This window comes from Lutra lutra, chromosome 8, assembly GCF_902655055.1.
Source record: "Lutra lutra chromosome 8, mLutLut1.2, whole genome shotgun sequence".
Taxonomy (NCBI): Eukaryota; Metazoa; Chordata; class Mammalia; order Carnivora; family Mustelidae; genus Lutra; species Lutra lutra.
This window is the reverse complement of record NC_062285.1, coordinates 41,952,017-41,976,895: the sequence shown is the minus strand read 5'-3', so window position 1 is coordinate 41,976,895 and position 24,879 is coordinate 41,952,017. Positions and strand designations below refer to the sequence as shown.

At 48.9% G+C, this 24,879-nt stretch overlaps 1 protein-coding gene across 1 annotated transcript in view; it reads left to right on the top strand.

The window, feature by feature from the left end:
• VWF (von Willebrand factor) overlaps positions 1-24,879 on the top strand; it is a 135,488-nt gene that overhangs the window by 58,321 nt on the left and 52,288 nt on the right. Inside the window, exons 17-24 of the mRNA XM_047739853.1 lie at positions 3,304-3,398; positions 6,905-7,065; positions 14,854-14,957; positions 16,165-16,303; positions 18,775-18,909; positions 21,068-21,214; positions 23,665-23,805; positions 24,020-24,133. Coding sequence (XP_047595809.1) covers positions 3,304-3,398; positions 6,905-7,065; positions 14,854-14,957; positions 16,165-16,303; positions 18,775-18,909; positions 21,068-21,214; positions 23,665-23,805; positions 24,020-24,133 — 1,036 coding nt within the window. The remainder of the gene's footprint in view (positions 1-3,303; positions 3,399-6,904; positions 7,066-14,853; positions 14,958-16,164; positions 16,304-18,774; positions 18,910-21,067; positions 21,215-23,664; positions 23,806-24,019; positions 24,134-24,879) is intronic.

The window sequence follows — 24,879 nt, the reverse complement described above, 5'->3', positions numbered from 1 at the left end:
CATCGAATGGGCCTCCCCGGAGAGGGCTTGCCCTCTTGCAAACCCAAGATCTGGGACAGGAGTTGATTGTAAACCCTCCTGCAAGGTTTTTCTTTTCTTCTTTCTAAAAATAAAATTAAGCTTTTGTTTTTAAAGATTTATTTATTTATTTATTTGAGAGAGAGAAAGAGAGCAGGAGCAGTGGGGAGGCAGAGGGAGAAGCAGACTCCCCACTGAGCAAGCAGCCTGATGTGGAGCTTGATCCCAGGATGCTGGGACCATGACTTGAGCTGAAGCCAGATGCTTTCTGTGTGAGTCACCCAGGTGCCCAAAAATTAAGCTTTTGGGTCATGTCCAAATGACAGACCAGACATTTAGGGGAGGATATCTGTAAATCGAGTGTTAGCTAAAAACCAGAGGGTATAGTTTCTGAATGTGCCCATGTCGAGAAGGACTGATTCTCTTGCTCATTCGGTTTAATTTTGATTAAATAGCAGCCACATTGAAAATGTTCGAAATCATTACAGTCAGAGAAGTACAATTAAAACAGTGAGTGTTACTCATATCTATTAGAGTAGAAATACTGGAACTCTGGATAATGCCAAGTATTGGCAGGACTGTGGAATATGGGGCCCCCAATCTGCTATAGGTAGGACATACCCTGGTTCAGAGAACCCAGTAGCTTTTCAAAACCTCAAGCTGATGATGTCATACCTCTGCTTGGAATTCTTTTTTTTTTTTTTTTTTGAGATTTTTATTTTTTTATTTGACAGAAAGAGACAGTGAGAGAGGGAACACAAGCAGGGGAGTAGGAGAGAGAGAGAAGCAGGCTTCCCACTGAGCAGAGAGCCCAACATGGGGCTCGATCCCAGGACCCTGGGATCATGACACAGGCCGAAGACAGAGGCTTAACAACTAAGCCACCCAGGTGCTCCCCTGCTTGGAATTCTTAATAGTTTCCTTTCAGGAGGCCTTAGGATACAGACCAAATCCTCAAGATGGTCTCCCAGGGCCCATGCTCTTTGACCCCTGCCAACTCCTCCCCTCTCCAGCCTCTTGGCCTTCCTTAATCTGGAAGGTGCGTTGCTCCCTTCAAGTGCAAGGTCAGCTGCCCCTGGGAGCGCAGTTGGCACAGTTTATGCAAACTAGATATCCACCCTTGATGTGCCCACAGTTCCGTTCTGGTGTGTGTATACTAAAGAAATTCTCACACTGGCTCTTAAGAACACATGTATGAAGATGTTAATCACATCTTTGTTTGCTGTGGCAAGGAGCAGGTGACAATCTATGTCTATCCATGGGAGGGTATATATGTAAAATGTAGTGGATGCAAACAGTAGAGGGCCGGGCAGCCTTAGAAGGACCCTGGCAAGTAGGTATGTATTAGCAGGGTGGATTTGTTTTTTTGTTTTTTGTTTTTTTTTGAGAGAGAGAGCAGGGAGGGGCAGAGGAAGAGGGAGAGAGAGTGTCTTAAGCAGGTTCCACGCTCAGCGCAGAGCCCAACACAGGGCTCTATCTCACGACCCTGAGATCATGACATGAGTTGAAATCAAGAGTCAGACGCTCAACTGACAGAGTCCCCCAGGCTCTCTGGCAGGGTTGACTCTTAAACACATGGTGCTAAAGAAAACAGCCAAACAGTGTGATATATGAGATAACACTGCTTGTGTAAATTAAACATACACACTCGTGAAATAAACACACTTTATGAGAGTACATTCAGGCAGATATACATTAAACAGAATAAGATTGTATTAGTTTTCTTTATCTATGGCTGCATAAAACAATGAACCCCAAATGTAACAGCTGAAAACAGTGAACATGTATAATCTCCCTCTAAGTTTCTCGGGTCAGGACTGCCAGAGCAGCTTGGATGGGTGGCTCGGCTCAGGTTGGCTCCTAAGCCTGGAATCATCTGGAGCCTCAAAGGGAGCTGGAGCCTCCAGCCCCAGCTCATTCACACAGCTCTCAGCAGAAGGCTTCAGTTCCTTGCCCTGTGGACCTCTCCACTGGGTGGCTTGTGAACTGGTTTCCCCAGAGTGAGTGATCTCTGGCACCAAGAGAGAAGCCATAGTCTTTCATCACCTAATCTTAAGTGACATGTGGTATGTCACCATTGCCACATCCTGTTGGTCACATGGACCAATCTTGGTGCAACAGAGATGACACAAGTGTGTGAACACCAGGACACAGGCATCACCGGGAGCCCTTTAGGAGACCAATATCATAGAAATAGTGGTGCGTGTGAGGGGAGGGGATTGGGATTGGAGGAGAGGAAGAAAAGAATATAAAAAGTATATTGAGTACTTTATGCAAAGCCTTGTGCTGGCTGCTGAGGAGATAATGAGCAAGACCAGTCACGGCATCTACCTTCTTAGATCTCATAGTCCAGTGATGGAGAGAGAGAGAGATGTTAACCAGATAATAACTCCAATGCACGCAAAGGCACGAGGGTAGGAGGAAGAGAAGTATGTGGTCTATGAATGCTTGACATGGGCTAGAGGAAGGGCAGGAGGGGTTCCAAGCACATGGGGCCAAGGATGCCATCTTAGGGATTTGGTCTGTATCCATCAGTTCAGAGTTTCTGCTTCGTCTGGGTGAGAAGTAGTGGTGGCTCGAGAAGTCGGTCTGAGTGCCAGTGATGTTTTGGAGGTGAAGTCCAAGGGCTGGGTGATGGCCAGATATGGGGGTGGGGAGAAGGTGATGGCAGGGCTGACCCCTCGTTTGCTGGTTTGTGAACGTGGATGGATGGTGGTATCATATAATGAATTCAAGCGCTGGAGGATGACTGGCTTTGGTTGGGGGGGATCATGAGGTCAGTTTTGGACATACTGAGTTTGAAGTCTTTGAGACACCAAGATGGCGATCCTGTAAGTGCTTGAATGTATGGATCTCTGGTTCAAGGTGGGAGATCCCAGCTGCTGATGTGAGTGTGCGAGTCATCTCTGTCCTAGAAGCTGTGGATGACAGCACGGGGTGAGAAGAGAGAGCCAAGCGGGGAGCCAGCGGCAGGGGGTGGGTGGCCGAGCCTAAGGGAGCAACCAGAAAGGTAAGAGGAAAGCAGGAGGGATTTTTTTCTTTTTCTAGTAGAACAGAATAGTCACAGTGATGAATAATGTTAAAAGGGATCAGGTAAGGAAAGAACTGAAGACATTCCATTAGGATTGGTAACACTGGCTGCTGGGAGCCCCAGCAGGCTGTGTTTCCATTGAGTTAGGAGACTGCCTGAGTTGGAGGGGTCAGAGGGTGAGCGGGAGGCGAGGAAAAGGAGTTGGCCAGGGTCTCCGCTCTTGCAAAGCTGGGCTCTGACCTTCCTGTCTGCAGCTACTGTGAGGATGGCTTCATGCACTGTACAACTAGCGGAACCCCAGGAAGCCTGCTGCCCGACACCGTGCTCAGCAGTCCCCTGTCTCACCGCAGTGAGTACTGGGCTCTCCATCTCCTCGCTGGGCTGCTCTGTCCCACGTGTTCATGCATTTGGGCGTGGGTCAGGACTGACACAATGTTTGTGTCTGTATAACTGACTCTCAGACCTTGACGTGCCTTTGCATGTGTATATCCAGATTATTGAGGCAAGGAGGAATTTTAGGGGGAAAGATTGAGTTCTCTGCAAGGTGGATTCAGTGGGACTTTTGTTTTGCCCATGGTGACCTTAACCTAGAGGGCAGCTATAAGTTGGTCGCCTTGATTATAGGCGACCTTGGCTCCTTCCTTGGCTTCCTTTTGCCCACAGACATGCTGACAAGGATATCTGTCTATCTATCTACCTAATCATTTTAATTTATTTTTATTCATCATGATAAGTACACTCATTAATCCCCATTCCCCCCGCCCCGCACCGTGCTCCCACACCTCCCCTCTGGTAACCAGCCCTTTCTCTATAGTTCAGAGGCTGTTTCTTAGTTTCTATTTCTCTCTCTCTTTTTTTCCCTCTGCGACTTTGTTTCTTAAAATCTACATATGAATGAAATTATTTGGTGTCTGTCTTTCTCTGACTGATTTTTCAAAGCATTAATACTCTCTAGCTCCATCCATGTTGCTGCAAATGGCCAGATTTCATTCTTTTTATGACTGAATAATATTCCATTGTACATCTATACACCATCTCTTCTTTATCCATTTGTCTATGGGTGGACGCTTGGGCTGCTTCCGTAGTGGGGTTATTGTAAATAATGCTACAGTAAACACAGGGGAGCAGGTATCTTTTTGAAGTAGTGTTTTTATTACCATTGGGTAAATATCAAGTAGTAGAATTATTGGAATTATTGGTAATCCTATTTTTTATTTTTTTTGAGGAAACTTACGCTGTTTTCTAGAGTGCCTGTACCATCTTGCATTCCCACTAACAGTGTAAGAGGGTTCCCCTTTCTCCACATCCTCTCCAACACTTGTTTCTTGTGTTGTTGATTTTAGCCATTCTGACAGGTGTGAGGTGGTATCTCATGGTAGTTTTGACATTTCCCTGATGATGATTGATGTTGAACATCTTTTCGTGAGTATGTTGGCCACTGGATGTCTTCTTTGCAGAAATGTCTGTTCATGTCATCTGCCCATGTTTTAATTGGAATATTTGTTTTGGGGGTGTCAAGTTGCGTAAGTTCTTTATATATTTTGGATACTAACCCTTCATCAGCTGTGTCGTTTGCAAATATCTTCTCCCAAGTCGATTGTTTCCTGCACTGTGCAGAAGCTTTTTATTTTGATACAGTCCCAATAGTTCATTTTAACTTTTGTTCCTCTTGCCTCAGGAGACCTAGCTAGAAAAAAAGTTCCTATAGCCAGTGTCAGAGAGATTACTGCTGCTTCTCTTTCCAAGGATGTTTATGGTTTCAGTTCTCACATTTAAGTCTTTAATGACTAGGATGTCTGTTTAGAAAACTTTTCAGATGGATTTGAAGGCAGGGATCTTGGACCCTTTGTTCTCAGCTTGAAGGTCCTCATACTTGGTATGCAGTTTAAGGACAAGGCACAGAAGGGGAAGTGGTTGGCCCAGCACTGGTGGGACCATATTCACATTATGATTCAGGGACAACTAATTGGCTTCCAAATGGATCTTTGCTTAGAAAGGACTGACCCAGTAGAAGGAGAGGAATGACTTTAGGCAGATACATGCGCTATTTTCAATGTCCAGCTTGACCACCTCTCTCTGCCTTTTCTCCAAGCGACCCGGGTGTGTGCTCTGCCTTTGTTCTCCAGTTCGCCCTGGGTGAGAAGTCAGGCTGTCCCGTGTGATTGCTTGGGGAGCATCTCTCAGCCTGGAGCTGAGGCAAGATCCCAAGCACGTGGGCAGCTCAGAAGTTGAAATAAGAACTCGTGACCTTGTCTTTTTCTGTTCAGGCTGCCATAGCAAAATACCATAGACTAGGCGGTTTAAGCATAAGAAATACAGATTTCTGTCTTTGTCTTGTAAATGTACTTCTCACAATTATAGAGGCTAGAAGTCCAAGGTCAGATGCTAGCAAGGTCCCGGTGAGGGTTGCAGACTTCTCGTGTCCTCACAGGCTGGAGAGGGCTGGGGAGCTCTGTGGGCTCTCTTCCTCAGGGCATGAATCCCACCCGTAAGGGCTCTACCCTCATGGCGCCGTCACTTCCCAAAGGGCTCACTTCCTAGCACCACTACCTCTAGGGTCAACATGTGAATTTCGGGGGGGGCAAGACATTCAGTCCGTAAGAGACCTGAGGGTCACTAAGTCCTGCCCCGCTCTCCGGCGGTTGCTTGTGTCCTCACCCTCTTGTTTTTTTTCTATCCTATAGTCCCTGGAAGGTGCCTTTTTTTTTTTTTTTTTTTAAATAAGTCAGGAAGCTCCTAGAATTTTGTGCAATTTGGAAGGCCCACCTAATCTTTTAGGGTCTCAGTTTCCTAACAAAGTTTCTGTGTAAAAATAAGGCTGGAACTTGTCCACAGGAGATAGTAAGTGCTCTATATAGTCAGATATATATGCTGTGAAGCACACGCAGGTTTTTGAAAGGAAAGTGCTGTAGCAACCCTCCTGTCATCATTTATTCAATCGGCCCGTGGTAGGTGCCCACGGTCAGGAGATATGATAGATCCATGTACAAAGGAGACAAAACCCCTTCCTTTGGGCTGTCTGGGTGGCTGTCGGTTAAGCATCTGCCTTTGGCTCAGATCATGATCCGGGGTCCTGGGATCAAGCACTGCTGAGCAAGGAGCCTGCTGCTCTCTCTCCCTTAGCCTGCTAATCCCCCTGCTTGTGCTCTCTCTCTCTCAAATAAATAAGTGAAGTCTTTTGAAAAAAACCCTTGCTTTCATGGAACATACATGCTGGTATTCTGGGGGTGGGTAGGTGTGTGGTCAATCAATAAATAAGTACATAATACTATGCACTTATCACAGGGTGGCATTGGAGATGGTCAGATGGAGGATGACAAAGCCGGGAGGGCAGGGAGGAGTGTGGAGGGACAGAGTGTAGCAAATTCAAACAGAGCAGCTGGGGTGGCCAGTGGCTGGGCAGAGGATGGCACAGAAACAAAGTCCCTCTTAAAGATTTTGTGGCTTAATTAGTTGTGACAATTTTATGAGCGGTCCAGCTGGGGCCCACAATGGTTCCTTTTTAGCACCCAAATGCAGGTCCTTTAGAGCGTGGGTGTGGACATTTCCACAGTGCATCCTGATTTAATGCTTGAACATGATGCGGTGGGTTCAAGGGGGCTGAGGAGTGGGCTGATACGGGGATGCGGAGGGCAGGACAGATGCCTTCCACGTAGGCGAAGGTTAGGGGCTCAGATGAGTAGATGGGGTGGCCCTCCAGTCTCATTGGGGGAGCCTGGCTCAGGGCAAGACCTGCGGGAGCACCTGATCCCAGGGAGTGGGCGGCTGGGTCTCTGGATGCAAATGTGTGTGGGGGGACCAAGGACAGTGTGGAAGGGAGATCCATTGATTCTTTTGCTTTCTTCTACTTCCAAGGTAAAAGGAGCCTGTCCTGCCGGCCTCCCATGGTCACATTGGTGTGCCCTGCCGATAACCCGAGGGCTGAAGGGCTCGAGTGTGCAAAAACCTGCCAGAACTATGACCTGCAGTGCATGAGCTCAGGCTGCGTCTCCGGCTGCCTCTGCCCCCCGGGCATGGTAAGCCACGGGAGCCGCCAGGAGCCTTGGAGGGTGGGAAGCCTTGCATTTTGCTGTGGGCTAAGCACGGGCCAGGTGGCTCTGGAGCAGAGAGAGGAAGAAACAGGAGCGAAGCAAGAATGGTAACGGGGGTGGAGGCAGTGACTGGGATAGGGGTGGGTGACAGTCTTCTATAGCTGACTCAGTCGCCAGAGCCAGGAAGGGAGATGGTGGGAAAGTGTCTGGAGTCCATCCTGATAAGATCCGAGAAAAACACAGGAATTCCGTGCACAGAAGTGCCGCAGGAAGCAAAGTGAGTATTTCCAGAAAACACTTATGTGTGGAAACTGGCATTTCCCCTGAAATTTTCCCAAGGGCTGCTGCATTCCCCAAATGAAGAGGAGAGGGCACACATATATTTGTATATCATTTGCATATATGTGTAGAACTTTCTGTTGCAAGAGATGATGTTGACGTTGCTGCCTCTTCACCAGCAAGGACCGGCCCCAGTCCCTTCCCCTCACTGAGCCTGGTTTTCCTCACCTGGGAAGTGAGTTACAAGGTCTTGGCTAGCTCTTAACAGACACACAGCCTTCGGCCAGCAGTTCCCAGCATGCCTTGCATGGTCCAAGGTCTGCTGATTTGCCTCCACCTGGTTCTAGACGGCTGCTGGCGGCAGGGGTCTGAGCGTGCCCAAGATCCTTGCCTTCCTCCCAAGTCTGCTTGTGGGTCAGTTTTGTACACATATATTATGGTCGGTTGTTCCCCTACCCACGGTGGAAGTTACCCACTGTCCGCTGGGGTCCAGAAGCAGGGGCTTGCAGTAGCTTAGTGCCGTGTCTCAGTGCCTGTACCATCCCCCTCACTTCATCTTACCATGAGGCATTTTATTATCTCACATCATCACCAGAAGGAGAAGGGTGAGTGGGTATAGTAAGATGCTTAGACCACATTCGTATCACTCTTCCTACAGTGTAGTGTTATAACTGTTTTATTTTTAGTTATTGTTCTTAATCTCTTCCTGTGTCTGATTTATAAATTAAACTTTATCATAGGTATGTGTATATAGGGAAAAAAACAGTATATATGGGGCTTAGTCCTATCTGTGATTTTTACCATCTACTGGGGGGTCTTGGAATGTATTCCTGTGGATAAGGTGGGGAGGGGACAGCTGCATACATAGGTTATTCTTGTCACCCTGAAGGATGTAACTTCTGGGTTTTTCTCTTTCAAAAGCCTCATGTCTCTTGGCTTTTCCTGACTCTGATTCCCTTGTACCCAAAGTAAGTAGCTGGGCCTGGGGCAGGAGTTGGAGAGGCCATATGGGAGGGGGTAGGATGGCTGTCCTATATGACTATACAGGGCATGAGTGATGCCCAGGCCTTGGCTTTAGGGGTGAGGTCCTCAGCCATGGGAGCTGCCAGTATCCTGTGGAGGGAACCGGGACCCATCATCAGTGGCCGTCAGGTGGGTTGTGTATTGGGGGTGTGCAGGGCATGTGACTGATCTCCTTTCCCTCCAGCTGTCCTCCAAGACAGAGAGATGAGCTGTTCACTCTGCCTGGGGTGTTCCCCTCTGCCTTAGCCCCTGATGATTTTGAACTGTCTTTTCTAATGGGGGAGCTAGAGATTGGCCTGGGAGCACCCCTGACCTAGAAGGTCTTCTTTGCAGGAGGTGGCTATTCAAGGAAGCTAAATAAGGAGGGGAGCCTCAGAGCTGCATAGTGGCAAGAAATAGGACAGGGAGAGGAAGCTTCTGCATTGCTCTTTTTATCCTGAGGGCCTCTTATTTGACTGTCCCTTCACTGTACCTGGAGGAGAAATTCTCCAGACATTAGAGAAGCCTCTGGGGGTGCCTGGGTGGCTCAGCGGGTTAAGCCTCTGCCTTTGGCTCAGGTCATGATCCCAGGGTCCTGGGATTGAGCCCTGCATCGGGCTCTCTGCTTGGCGGGAAGCCTGCTTCCCCATCTTTCTCTGCCTGCCTCTCTGCCTACTTGTGATCTCTCTCTCTCTGTGTCAAATAAATAAAATATTGAAAAAAACAACAACAAAGAAACAGAGAAGCCTCTGGCAAGAGAAGGGGCATCGCTCAGGGGAGACTCTTTTAAATAACGCTTTTTTTTTTCAATGAAGCAAACAGGACGATCATCTCAGATAATAACCATAATAGTCTATCATGGTCCCAAATCCCCAGTGGGGAGCGAGACCTCACGCACAGCACATGGGCACACCAGGAGCTCCCTGGCATTCCCCAAACATCTGGCACACACTCTGAGGACAGTCTTTAGGTGTCTGTCCTACAGCGAGGTGACTCTAATCTCAACTTCAGGGGACTCAATGCTCAAAAGCTCAGAGTGTGAGAGATTGGCTTATTTTCACAACTGCCTCATTAGGATGCCAACAGAGGTGCAAATCGTTGAGGCTAGATTCAGCAGAGCAGAAAAGTCCATGATTTACAAGGTGCGCAGTCGGCTTGCCGCTGCACTGGACACATGTTCCTGGCCACAATACAAAGACAAAGGAGCTGTTTGGGCCCATGTGATGGTGTAGACATCCTACCCAGGGGTGTTTCTCTGTGTGGCCTGTCCTCCAGGGGAGATATAAGGATGTGGCACAGGACCGAGGGTTTGGGGAAGAGGTCAGGAGTCTGCATCCTACGCACTCAACCAGGGGACCGGGGTGGGGTGAGGGTGGGGAAGGAGCTCTTTGCTGGGGGGCAGATCTTGGAGAGCAGAAAGAGCACCTGAATAGGAACAGGGTAGAGGGCCTGAATTCTCTGTTCAGGCTTCATTCCCCCTGGGGTGAGCGTTTGTTCTTTCTCTGAGCCTCGATTGCCTTACCTGTGACATGGGCATATAATTCCTGTTCTGCCTTCCTCACGCATCGGCTGTGGGCCCGAAGGGGTTGTAGAATCGTAGGGATAGCTTCAATTCTTTTTGTAAATAACCAAGTCTCATTCGCGGAGGCTCTGTCGACCTCCTCCTGTCCACAGGAGAGAGCCAAGAAGGGCCCGTTTTCTTAAATTTTTGATCTGTCGTGGACTAAAGCTTTTGTAGATACAATAGCAATGAATGACCAGAAAAAAGAAACAGAAAGCAAGGACATACAAAATATGTACAAAATGGGCGCCCCCCCCCCCATTTTTATTTGATTCCACAGATGTGATGTATTACTCAGGCCAATTGCCATAGGATTTTCCCAGTGCCCTTCATTTGCATACTCATTATCCAGAGTGACACTGGCCAGGGGACCACACTGTTGAAGACTGCCTCTCTCTGTCTGTACAAGGCATGGCTCCGTGTCCACTGTAAGACCAGCAACTGTCTGAAAATGTTGGGAATGGATTGGGGGTCCCTCCTCTTTGCAGTCTGTGCCCGGCCTTGGTATCTGCTTAGAGCTGGGGTTTCCTGGCCACTTTGTCTGCTCCCGACACTGGTGCAAAGGTCTCCTTGCACAGGACAAAGCCGGGAGGGATGCTTTTGATACGTGGCCAGTGTCCTCCTAGGTAAATGGTTAGTGGAGGAGTTGAGTGGGAAGGGCACTGAATTGGAGTCCCGTCCTTCCAGGTGTGAACCCTGGTTCCTGACATGTACTTAATGGAGTGGCAAGTCATTTAAAATCCTTGAGTCTAATTTTTCTCATCTGTAAAACTGGGTTAGAAGGGCGGTTGGGAGGACTGGTGGTGACAGGGGCGGGGTCATGGAAGTTGCTTAGTAAGTGGTACTTTGATGACCGCTGTTAGAAGCTCGGGGAGGAAAACTATGAATTGTATTATGAACGGAGAGATGCTATAGGAATTTATCACACACCGGGAGCAATTTTAAGACCTTGGTGTCCATATTCGGAGGCCCTTGAGATCAATCAAATAAGGGGGTTGCATTAGAAAAATTTCCATCTTTTTCTTTAGTTCAAAAATTGAGTGGATTTGTCTTTGTTGGAATATTACCCACTTTTACCACGAGGTGGCAGCAAAGCACAACCCACTGCCCAGCTCACTCGTTCAGCCGCTCTGGTTAATTCTCTTCAGGAGCAGGATCCAGTGGTGAAGTGAGAAGGAGCCCTAAGGACTCAGGGTTTCTGCCCCTTCTACCACATGGGAGTCTGAGGAAAGACAGGAACCAGACCCACTCAAGGTTACATAGTTCTATCCTGGAAATCCTGGTTTCCTGATTCCCAGGCTGGAATCCTTCAGCCCTATTTGCCTCCCTCTCTCCTGAGAGGTGGTCTTGGATAGTGTGGCATCCCAGTGTGGGGCATGCTGACTTACTCTCTGAAATCTAGTAGTGACACTTTCCTAGCTGGTACCTAGTTCATCTGCTACGAGGAAGCCCTTGGCGGCTAGGAAACGTATTCATCTCTCTGGTCCTTTCATGCTTGTTTTTCTCACTGGCCCAGTATGACGACTAAAGAGACTCTGGCATTGCTTTTTTGAAATGTAAAGTTTGGGGCTCCAGGGTCCATTGGGGGTGGGCCTCACATGTGGGCACTGTAAATCCTATGAGATGTAATTTTAAAAGGCCCCAAAAGCCCCTCTGTCTTAAAAATATCTTCTACTCCTTATATGACTGGTCACCTAATCCGGCCTACTGACATAAAGTGAGCATAAATTCATTTTGGTTAACAAGAGTTTTAGAAAAGCTTACAGCTTTTTAAAATTTAAATTTAAATTTAAATTCTCACAGGAAGTCATTCACACCTTAGTGTGAATTATTTAATCAGGTTCTTGCCTCAGTAGCAAACACCTAGTTGTAATCAGCTGCATTGAGCTGGAAGTATTGATGGGATAGGGAGAATGAACAAAGGATAGCTGAGAGGCAAAAAAAAGATTTTGGAGAATGGGTCAGTATGGTGTTCATGCATGGAGGCTGGGTGGGGTGAAGGGGAAGATGGTGCCTTTTCAGAGAAGAGTAACAAAAACAATTTTTTTCTACTTCATAATTTTTCTTGGAGCTGCCCAATACCTAGTACCATGTTCTTAGCATGAATCATTCTTCCTCAAGATGGCCCAAGTTGATGAATAGTGACAATGATTTCTGCCTGTTTTCTTCTCAAGTCTTGGAAGGGCATTTGTTAATTTTATCTTATTATCGTTCTGGTGTTCCAAAGGGACAAACACTCGGCAGAGATGGTTTACTTTATTTTGAATGTGATTCTAAGTGACTTTTCCCAGCTGGGGACTGCTGTCCTGACTTACCCTATGTGTCTGACCAGTCCTCATCTGGATCCTCTATCCTCTTCATCCCCTGTGTTGTGCCTTTATCTTTCAGTCTCCAGGGATTTTTTTCTTTTTTTTTAATGCTTTAGGACTCTCTGGGTGTTTTTGGCTGAACTGATGTTATTTGATCTTCTCTCCCAAGTCAGAGCCTGTACTGAGGTGAGGCCTGGAAACCCTCTTCTTTCCTTTTAAGGTTTTGCTTTGTCCCCTCTCTAGCTCTCACTTGTGGATCTAACTCCACATGCCTGTTGTCTATAGAAGTCTTTCTCCAGTACAAAATTTCTCCTATTTTTTTTAAAAGATTTTATTCACTTTTTTGACAAAGAGACACAGTGAGAGAGGGAACACAAGCAGGGGGAGTGGGAGAGGGAGGAGCAGGCTTCCCAGTGAGCAGGGAGCGCCAGGCGGGACCCTGGGATCATGACTTGAGCTGAAGGCTGACGCTTAATGACCAAGCCACCCAGGCGCGCCCCCACCCCCAAGTTCCTATTTTAATACTGTAATCCATCCATGGGTCAGGGCAAAGAGGAGCCTTGTGGTTTGTCAGTGAGAGCGCAGAAGGAGGAAATGGGAGCAGCAGTGGTGGCATTATCTCACGACCAAGCTGGCATTTAAGTTTATGTCCATTGGAAGGGGGCTGGACTCACCCATGGGCCAGGGGAGGGGCTACCTAAGCCCTGGGTGTGCAGCACTTTTGTCAATGGGCTGAATATCCTGGAGAGAGGTAGAAACAGCCAGCATGCAGACCAGGAGGTATGGGATCCTCCACTCAGCCTGCTCAAAGGAGAAGGGGTAGTGCATGTTCTGGTGAGGTGAGGTGAGGTGGGCAGAGCTCTGTTTCCTGGAATCGATCTCTGTGCATCACGTTTGTCTCAATAATGTTTCCAATAAGGGCGCCTGGGTGGCTCAGTGGGTTAAAGCCTCTGCCTTCGGCTCAGGTCATGATCTTGGGGTCCTGGGATCGAGCCCCGCATTGGGCTCTCTGCTCAGCAGGGAGCCTGCTTTCTCCTCTCTGCCTGCCTCTCTGCCTACTTGTGATCTCTGTCTGTCAAATAAGTAAATAAAATCTTTAAAAAAAATAATAATGTTTCCAATAGGGAGACTTACTGTCTGGTCTCCATCATGGGTAGATGTGGGGGCTGGAGAGCACGTCAAGGTTCTCCAGCCGATGCAGCGGTCATTCTCAGAGTAGCCACTAGGTGGCAGGCCTCAGACTTAAGTCAAGGCTGATGAAGCTTGGGGGTGGGGGATGGATATGTGGGAATGAACCCTAATTGGGACAGCTTCTGAAGGCTGTGGCAGAAACAGAGGCTGCCTCCTCCCTGTGCCTCCCAAGCTGCCATCTTCTCTGCTGGGCGCCTAAGCTCACTGTCTTCCAAGAGCGGGACATGGTGGACCTGCTTCTTTCTCATTCTCTGAGCTCCCACCCTACCCCTTGAGTGTTGAGGACTTAGGGTTGGATGAAGGTAGTGGTGAAGTAGTGGAGGTCGTTCTTCCCATCCCCTCCCAACATAGACACACACACACACACACACACACACACACTACTTTAGCTTATGGTTCCTGACATGAAAGCCCTTTGTTCAGGCCCAGGCTGCCCTGTTCCCAGAGCCTTGTGGGATCTCAGGCTTGTCTGGGGAGTGACTGGAGCACACGGATCCTGACATACAGACCAGGAGCTCCTCACCCCTTAGGTAGCTCTGGCACAGAAGTGCCATGGTCCCTTCACCTGAGGGTGACCCAGGGCTCTTTGAGATCACCTGCCATTAGGCCACTCCAGAGCAGACAGCCACAGCTGCCCTGTCACCCCACGGGGCTGGGACAGAAGCATGTCTACACACTGGGGTCAGAGGGTTTGGACTGGAGCCAGTGGGTCTTAGTTCTTTTGTCCCCCTGAGGAGTATGACACGCTCACATAGTGCTTTTTTCATGGGCGGAGGGCAGGAAGCAGAGCATACCCCATGGAGGGTGTCAGAATCCTGGGGGACTGGGTGAGGAGTGGGCTTGCGGGGCTCCAACAAGCCCCCAGACTCTGGCTTTGGCACATTCCTGCCTGTGACCAATATGCAGCCTTCATCTCCAGCACATTAAATGTATTGAAATTTTATTAAATATATCGTCCATCTTTTCTGTTGTAAACATAATACAGGCTCACTGATGAACATTTGGGAAAAAAATTTAAAAACCAAAGACGAAAATAAAAATCCTCTATTTCTCTATCTCAGCCCTCCATTCGGATGGAACTTCTGTATTTCCTTCTAGTCTTTTTTGACATCCATATATGTATATATATGAGTGTGTGTATAGTTTTGATAGATATATATTGTCCATAAGTCTGTTCCCTGTGGAGAAATCCTCTGTGTGGAATTACTGGGTCTATGATATGCACATTCCAGGGGCTTCGGCCACAGGTTACCAGTCTTCACCATGGTCCCAGCAGGGTATGAGGGCAGAGGGTGGACGGAGTGTCTCCAGCTGAGCGAGGAAGCATCTGTGTGGATGGGGGCACATGTTTGCTGAGCCCCAGCCTGGGTGTGGGTTCTAGGGCCCAGCCCTCATTATGGCCCCCAAGACATTTGGATTCCTTTCCCTTAGGTCCGGCATGAGAACAAGTGTGTGGCTCTGGAAAGGTGTCCCTGCTTCCATCAAGGCAGAGAGTACGCCCCAGGAGAAACCGTGAAAATTGACTGCAACACTTGGTGAGGCCTGGGAGAGGCTTTCCTGGGTGGGGACTGGAGCCCTTGGGGTGGGGTTAGTGAGAGTGGGAATGTGGGGGCCGACACGGCCACAGGGCCTTTGGCACTTGCCTCTAACACCCTGTGGGAACATGGTTATTCTTTTCCATTTCTCTGTGCCTCTTTTTCGCTATCTGTAAAGTGGGGGAGAATCTTTATTCTCCCCTGTGCTCACCCTACACAGACAGTCTCCCGGAGAGTAGCGTTTCCAAGAAGAACTGTGGCCCTTATGAATCCTTGCGCGTGTGGCCAAGCCACCAAAAGGCATGGGCTTTGGAGGTTCCCTCTCTGGCCTCAGAATGTCCCCTTAGCATACTGTAAATGTCCTTGTAATGGCATGGTTCACCAAGGACCTTCTGAGCGTAGCTGGTTTTCTTCTTTCTTCTCTGTGGCCACCCTTCACTGGCCCTTTGCTCTGCTCACTCACCATGCTGTAACTTCTGGGCTGTGCACAGCTTCAGGGGGAGGCCTGAACGTGGACAGAGGCAGCAAGGGCTGGGACCTGGAAGGGGCTTAGCTATCGCTTGGGTCTGAGCTTACCACCTCTGATGCACAGAGTGGGCTTCCTGATGTCAGCTCTGGTTACTGGGTGGTGGGGGGATGGGGCGCCGTGATAGTGGGCAAATCACTGTAGATTTAAATATAGCTATGTACCCACAAAACCTCTCCTGGCAGAAGCTGATGGTCGATCACTGTCTTCCCAGCTCAGAACTTTCCTGCTGTTGTGTCTCGTTCTCCCCATTCACCTCAGAGTACAACCTCAGTGTACCTCTTCTATAGAGACCCCATGGCCACTCTCAGGCATCTTCCAGGGAGGCTGAACTTCATCAAATCCACAGCAGGCGGTCCTCAGAGCGTCTCTCCCTGGCTGCCCCATCCCCATGGGTGACCTGTTTGCTTCTTTGCCTCCCTTTCCCCCTTGTAACAGGAGAGCAGCATGGCTTCCCTCTCTCCTCCTCGGCCCTGTGCTCTAAAAATGTGACTGTTGATGACTGTGAACTGCCTTCCCACACCCACACCTCCCAGGTGTGGTTTCTAGAGGCTTCCTGGAGGGTAGGGGTGGCACCCCAGGGTGATCTGCATTCCTTCACTCTCTCTCACTCCCCAATGCCCAGAAGAGCCCCTCACACCACAGCATCCAGCTGGTCATCCTGGCCATTACTCTTCCTAGTGTCTGTCGGGACCGGAAGTGGAACTGCACGGACCACGTGTGTGATGCCACGTGCTCTGCCATTGGCATGGCGCACTACCTCACCTTCGACGGGCTCAAATACCTATTCCCTGGGGAGTGCCAGTATGTTCTGGTGCAGGTGAGAGTGAGGGAGGGCAGGGGTGCTCTCTGTCTTTGGGGGACGCTGGGAGGTGTCGACAGCCCTTTGGAGGTTCCTGGGTCAGATTCTGCTGTTCTGTCTGTGGAAACAGCTCTGGGGCTAGTTTCTACTGCAGCAATTTTCCAGCCCCTAAAAAAGGGGCCTGAAACTCAGAGCAATGGTCCATTTTGCTTCAGCTGACCCGGAGACTTACAAGAACAGGGCAGAAACTCCTTTGTTGACTGGAATGGGTGTGGGGGCAAGGCTACCCCCAGCCCAAGTTAGCACCCACATGAGTAGCTAAAGCATAGGTTCCTTTTGGCAGACAACCTCAGTCAGGACTTATAGGGGAGAGGGGAGCTCAGGCTAGACTCAGCTCCCTCACCCTCCCTGCTGGTGAGTGGCCCAGGACTGGGGGACAGTTGGAATTATCCCTGGAGTTGGCTTCCTGCCCTATGATCCTGTTGTCCACCATTTCGAGCCTAGTCCAGTTCAGAAGGGGGAGGCACAGAAAAGTCGTACTGCCCAGAAAATCCTAGCTGGTGAGTAAGGGGACCTGCCCCTCCCTCTCCCTCTCCCCACCGTGTGGATTACTGTAAACTTCTCTTACTGGTTGACACCAAAGTGAGTAAGCAAGGAGATATGAGTGCTTTTCTCATGAGGGATGAGACAACTTGATGCTGCGAATCTTTAAACAATGTGGTCTTTCTGTCTCCATTCTTGGGAAGAAGGGTAGGGGCTTGGCGTGGTCTCAAGGGAAGACCACAGACCCATAGGAGCCTCAGCCCCAGAGAGAGAGGCTGTGGGACCCCATAAACTAGGTAGTGAGAGTGCCTGAGCATGCATGTCTGCAGAACATACTGGGAGTGGGGCGGAACCGGCAGCAACGCAGAGCATGCTGCGAGTGGGGTGAAATTAGTAGCAGCATAATGCATACGGGGAGTGGGGCAGAACCGGCAGCAGAGCAGAGCATGCTGGGAGTGGGTGGAACTGGCAGCAGGGTGAGCAGCTGTGGGCAGAGCTTGCTGGGAGCAAGCATTGGCACCAGCTAACCAAGCTTCCATCTCCCATGCCCCAGTGTGGCCCCAGAAAGGCAGGCAGCGTGCTGGGGAGACAGACAGGACATGCTCATCGTGACATGATTTTACTGACACTTATGAACCTGGGGAGTATCCCTGTCTAGAGCTGTGCTACAGATTATATCTGGCAGCCTGTCTTTCAATTATCTGCCTCCCAATGTTAATAGCAAAAGATGAGGTGACACCAGTTCTAGGGCTCAGCCACCCAGCCAATTTCAAACGTGAGCACCCAGACAGCACTCACTAGTTCAATGCTATGAGAAGCAGCTGGTCAGATCTGCTCCCCGCTTTTCCCCTGCGCAGGCAAAACTTTCCCAAGTGGGCCAGTTTTAGAGTCCCTTTCAAATTGTGCTGCTTCGTGGGTTGCTTATTTTCCTTCATAGCCAGTCCTTTTGTCCCCTTCTGATACTTTGTCCTGGCTCTTCCCCTTTCTCCCTCTTCCTTTGGGACATGTTGTCAACACTTGACTCTTTTTGAGCCAAATTTTAGCTGGTGCCAAGAGCCATGAATAAAGCACCTGCACCTTTGTTCCCTCATTTACCTTTCACAATCCCATTAACACAGAACCGTTTAACTTAACAATCCCACCATTGACTGATGAGGGACAGATTGTATATGTGTGTGTATGGGGAAGGGGGTGTCAGAGAGGTAAGTGACTTGCTCTATGTATCCAATAAGTGGCAGCACAAAGGTTCACACCTTTTTCTGGGTCTTTTTTTCCCTCCTATCATACCACAGCAATAGCCACCATGGGGCAGTATTTGCCAGAAATGTCCTCTCTTTCCTTAATTTTTATGCAGTTGACCAGCAAGGACCAGCAGTCCCTCATCCTCTATTCCCAACTAGAGGGGGTATAGCTCAGTGCCATGGAGCTGTGTCAGATGACCTTTGGTTACATTTCTGGGCTGACAGTCCAGAGGGATTCAACTGGAATCAAGAGCCACAAAGTGCCTTGTGGTCAAACTGTCCCAGTTAGCTGGGTAAGACTAAGCACTAACCAATTCTGGGTAGGGGCCTTTAGGCTGATGTGTTCAGCAAAACATACCACAGGCCTTTTCCCCTCTCCCCTTCTCCCTCCTTCGCTCCCTTGGGCTCCTGGAGGGTAGGGTGGCACCCTGGGCTCGTTGACTCTGGTTTGTATGTCACGGTTGAAGATAACACACCTGTCCCTTCTCCCCCACCCGCATCTCATCCTCTTTCCCTCTCTCTCAATTTCATTCTGTCTCTCTGTCTCACACACACACGTGCATCGCACACACACACATGTGCACGGACATGGTAATATCCTTTAACACGTATCCTTCAATGGTCTGAGATGATGAGATACCCATCTTCCAATCTGGGAAGAGAGAGCAGAGATAATATTCCTGTCCCGGGACCCCCTTTCCCCAGGATTACTGTGACGGCAACCTTGGGACCTTCCGGATCCTGGTGGGGAACGAGGGGTGCAGCTACCCTTCAGTGAAATGCAAGAAGCGGGCCACCATCTTGGTGGAAGGAGGAGAGATTGAACTGTTTGACGGGGAGGTGAGTGCCAGCCTTCCCCCCTCCACCCTCACAACCCCGTTGTTCTCCCATCAGCCAATGAAGAGCAGGCATCAAGCATTGTTTAGAGCTTGTGTGGTGGGATACTGTACGGCTGTTAGAGGGCATGAGGCAGAGCTGTATCATCTGAACTTGACGTGATCTATGAGAAGAACAAGTTGCAGATGACTGTGGATAACGCAATCCCATTTTAATAAAGGGCAGAGGTGTGTGTGGAGAAGAATGTGTAATTGTATCTGCTAAAGCGCAGTGCTTACCTCTGGAGGGTGGAATGGGGGCTGGAGGGCAGGAGGCCTTTCCCTTTCATGTATGCATCTGTAGATGAAATATAGAGATATGAATACACATACAGCATGCATACACACCAACACACACATATGCACGCATACATGCACATGACACAGATATGTCACACACACATATACACATATGCACCACACATGATACATATATATCCACACATGCACATATATAACACACACGTTTATACATGCACGTGCATGCATAACATATATGTAACACAAGGATCTAGTATACACATATGCACATACACATGTGTACACATATATACATGGCATGTATACATGTGTCATATACCATACACACGTGTACATAATATAAACACATATCACATATGTGCATAGATACATATCTACCATATCTACATATCTGTACACATCTATATATCTACCATCTACATGTACATCAGCTATACATGTATACACGACATGCATATATATACATACATATACACAAGTAATATATACACATGTAGTATATGCACATAACATACACGTATATAATACACATACATATTTACATATCCATCATATACAAACATATATGCACAAATATATATATGTAACACTCATAAACATCTATTTTGGGAAGTAATAGTGTTTTGGGGGATTTTGACTTTATGTTTTTCAGTTCTTTTTAGATAAAATCTTTTTAAAAGAGCTCAAAAGAGAAGTAATCAGATTCAGTCCTTGTGTACTAAGAGTTTATGAAGTGGTTCTCAGAACGGTACAGAAGAATCACCTAGAATTTTGTTTAAGATACTGACCCTAGAGTCTACCCCAAGATTCTGAGTCACTGGGTCTGGGTGGAACCCCGGAATCTGCATACGGAATGCCAGGGAGTCTGGGCACCACCATTCTGCTTCTGCTGGTCTGGAAAGGGAAGCATCTTGTACTGGGGAGACCAGGCTCTGGGTTCAGACCTGTCCTGGTACCTTCATTTTGTTCCATGGCCTCAGCCCGCATCCCTGCCTTCCTGCAAATATGCACCGCTAATCTTAGGGGACCTAGGGGCAAATTCCCCATTATTACTGTAGGTCAGCAGTGTCAACTCTGTTTCAGAGGACAGATGACAATGGTGATGTCCGATAGGATGTGTGCACTTATGATTAGCTCTGTGTGTGGTATGTCACTAAGGAGAGAATGCTTGCAAAGGGATGACAGGCCCTTAGCGATAACTTCAGTTTTACAAATCAGTCAGCCAAACATGCTGAAATGGGCTCTGAGTGTTCAGCACTGGTGACAAGTGTGCTAAGTCAAGGGCTCAAGTCAGAGTCCTTCTGGAAATGGAAATCCATGATTCTGGCCACTAGCGCTGAGCTCCTCAGTGTCCCTTTTCTGTCAGCGGTGGCTCCTGATGGCAGGGACTCTGGGGAGCAGGGTGGGGAGAAGGAAAGGGAAGAGTCTAGTGTTCATTTATATAAATGGGTAGATTTTTATGTAAATTGCTTAGAAATGCTTCAAATCATGTTCATGTTAAAACCAATTTAGGGGACCACATGCATTTAATGATCAAGTATCAAAAAATTCTTTTTTTTTTTTTTGGCACAGTGATGGCTATTTTCCACTAGTTGGCTTCATTGTATTTTTAATCTCCTAATTATCATTTTGCTGTCATCTGTGCTGTCATTGGCTAGTCATAGGATTATTGGTCAGTGATAGGCAAGACGGACCCAGAAGCATCCAGGCAGGGTGCTGGCCTGGAAGGGACATGCTCTGACCAGGTGGGGTGAACAACTTGTGGTTCCAAGGGGGCTGCAGCAGCAGGCAGGGGTGTGGGGTAGAGGGAGGAGCACATCCCCCCTGCCTGCTCTCCACTCTCTGTTCTCTCTCACCTTCAGGTGAATGTGAAGAAGCCCATGAAGGATGAGACCCACTTTGAGGTGGTGGAGTCCGGTCATTATGTCATCCTGCTGCTGGGCAAGGCGCTCTCCGTGGTCTGGGACCGCCGCCTGAGCATCTCCGTGAGCCTGAAGCGGACATACCAGGTCAAGGGCTCTTCTCTGTTTCCTCTTCGTCTTGTCTGTGACTTACTGTTTGCACCTTCCTCAGCCCACTGGCTTGCCCACCATTACGGGAGAGAGTGGGTGACCCTCCAGCCCAGTCTCCCTCCTGACACACGTAAGACTGTGGATTCCATGTGTGGGGTCAGCTTTGGCTGTTTCTTGAGTCAGCCGCTTGTAGGAAGGATGGTGGGAGGCCCCCCGTGCCCCGCCTACCCAGCAAAGAGTTCCTTGACTGGCCATGCTAGGCAGGCGGTTTCTATCCACAGAAGAAGGAAGTGAAAGATCAGACAACAGCTTTTCTTAAGTTTTCTTAACTTAAAGAGGCAAACTGATCACGCACACTATTAGGAAAACCCTGGGAAATATTCTGGGGTGTGGCCTTGCCATGGAGCCATCCACCAGCCCGATGTGAGAGCTATTTGCAGAACTGCTGATAACGCTGCTTTCGTGAAAGCGATAGTATTTGGGGCCAGGTTCCGACAGCGTGTTGGGACCTTGTTTTTCTGATGAGCGTGGGACAAGTGCTCTGCGTACTCCGGTGGCTAATTTAGTCTTGGGGCCTCTCTGACCGCACCGTTCATTTCAGCTGTGCTGAGGTGAGGCTACATGGCCCTTACTTCTTGTGGTCGCCCATTCTCTTTCTGGAAAGCATTAACAATTCACACATTCATTTATTCACCAAATCCTTACTAAGCTCTCGTTGGCGTCAAGCATTATTCTGGGTACTGTGGATACAGTAGGGAAGAAACCACATGTATATCATACATACACACACACACAGAAAATATATATTGTTACCATTCGGTATAATATATATTATTATAGATACACATATATGTAACTATATATGTATCTACACACCCATACCTGCATTTGTATATATATATATATATATATATATATATATATATATATATGTATATATATACATATATATATATGTTTTAAGCCTTGTCTTAGTTTCCTTTTGCTGCTGTAACAAACTACCACAAACTTAGTGGCTTAAAACAGCAGCATAAATTTATTACCTTAAGGTTCTGGAGGTCAAAAGTATAAAGCTGATTGGCAGGGCTGCTTTCTCCTGGAGGCTTTAGGAGAGAACCCATTTCCATGCCTTGTCTAGCTTCTAGGGGCTGCCCACATCCCTTGGTTTGTGGTCCCATCCTCCATGTTCAAAACCAAGAGCACAGCCTCTTCCAGTCTCCCTCTGTGCTTCTGTCACCTCACCCTCCTCACTCTGATGCCTTCGCAGCCCCTTGTTAGACCCTGTGATTATCCTGAGCCTACCTACATTGTCCAGGACTCCCTCTCCATCCCAAGGTCCTTAACCCAAACACATCTGTGAAGTTCCTTTTGCCATGAGTGGATTAGGGCATGAACATCTTTGGAGGGGGGCCTGTGGTGTTGCCCTTTACAACCCTGGTGGAGATCATATTCTAGTCGGCCTATTATTTTAGCTTGGTTGGTCCGATGAGACCTGAAGGTGACATGAAGAGTCTTCAGGGAAGGGAGGGAGTGAGTCATGTAAATATCCAGACAAGAGAGTCCAGGCAGGTGGAATAGCATATGCAAAGGCCCTCCGGTGGATGGAGTTTGGAGCATTTAAACAAGGAGGCCAGTGTGGCTGGAGAGGAGGGACTGGAGTGAGTGGTAGTTTACAAGGACAGGGGCTGTATTCTGGGGCCATGAGGCCTTTGTCCAACTGTGAGAACATTCTTCTTAGCTGTTCCCCAGTAAGTTCACCCTTGTACCAAACCAAATTCTCCGTATTGAAGTGAACTAGAGCAAGTCACATCTCTCTGTGCCAAGACAGGGCTCTAAATATGTTTCAAGAGCATCACACTTGTTTCTTTTCCAGGCCAGATAGTTCCAGTTCTTTACATAGTCCTTATGCGATGGTTTCCATTCATTCAGTAATGACTTGTTTGGGACCCGTAGCTGGGCATGTGTGTGCCTGTTGTATGCATGAGGGGTGAACACAGAGACAGATGAGATATGATGTGAACTCCGGTGGCATTCAGTATACAGCAGAATCCCAGCCAGCCTGTTCTGGACAGACATTCAGTTGCTCAGATAATGGGCTTGCTTGTCTGCAGTAAAATAGGACCAGAACATTCTCTCTTGGGACCTGTACACTCTCATTGACATAATGTTGAAGCAGCTTCCTCTGTTCAGCCTGTTGCTGGGGAGAGAAATGAACTCTGTTTAGCTCTAAGATGGGCTGTGTGAGGAAGCCTGGGAGAGACCATGGTGGGGACACGGCTTTGTCCATCGCCCTGGTCTGCTCCTAGGTCTCTGTCCTCATCCCTCTCCCTGCCGCCGCTTCCTCTGATGAGCCTGCCTCCTCTGCTGCCCCGGGGAGCCCTCCTTTCCCTGAATCAAAGAGTTTACCCTGAGGTTTATGGTGCTCATGACCTCATCTTGTCTGTCAGGAGCGGGTGTGTGGTCTGTGCGGGAATTTTGATGGCATCCAGAACAATGACTTCACCAGCAGCAGCCTCCAGGTGGAAGAGGACCCCGTGGACTTTGGAAATTCCTGGAAAGTGAACCCGCAGTGTGCCGACACCAGCAAAGTATGTCTGGGGTCTCCGCATGGCCTGGACCCCAGCAGCCTGCTTCCTGGAATGTCACCCCCTCCCCCCAGTACTCTCATGGGGGCTGGAGGGGTGGGGTAGGGTGTGGAGCGGTTTGAATGGCTGGGGTGGCAGGGCTGGCCAGGAGGGTCTCTGGGATCCTTCTGGGTTGATGGTTGGGGGTCTGTCTGTGTCCTCTTGCCCTGCCCACCAGGTGCCCCAGGACTCATCTCCTGCTGTCTGCCGTAACAACCTCATGAAGCAGGCGATGGTGGACTCCTCCTGCAGGATCCTCACCAGTGATATTTTCCAGGACTGCAACAGGCTGGTGAGGGCTGGGGGGGAATAGAGGCAAGAGAGCCCTGAGGGTTGGTCCCGTGGGTTGGGCCCTCGGAGCGTGAGCTTTGCCCTGTGGATGCGACCTCGGAGGCTTAGAAAGGACCTGTATCACGTCAGCTCTCTGGTCCCTTTCTTGGCTTCAGGCTGGGAGACAGAAAGCGTGGTGGCTGGTGTAGGAGGAGAGTGACGCCCTGCGAATCATTTCTTCGTCCGCGCAAAGTGTAGCTCTTCTGGGCACCTGTCAGTGCTTCTCCTTGGGCCTTCATCTTAGGGCTTGTCCCCCCCCCCCATCCCCCACCCTGCAGGATCTTTCTCCCGCACGAGAGCCAGGATTTCATCCTCCTGTTGCTGCTGCGTGTGCGGCCTGAGCACCCCCTGCCCTCACAAAACCCTTTAGCAGAAACTCTTCTCAGGGCCGATACTCAGGGATTTTTGAGGACTTGTTGAGACTTCTTTTCGGGTCTTTATCTCAAAGGGTGACAAGCAGTTCCCCAAAGTTGAACTCGTGTTCTGTCTCTGTATGAATGTATATACGCATGTATGCGGGTGCCTGTGTGGGTCCGTGTGCGGTAACGTATGTACGTGCACACAGCCACGTACGCGCACGCTGCTCTGTGGCACCAACGTGAATTCCTGTACTCAGCGCTCCTTCTCCTGTCCTCTGATTTGTGGTCCCTGAGGATACAGCAAAGCTGGTTTGGGGGATCCCTGGGCATCTGAGCTGGAAGAATGCTG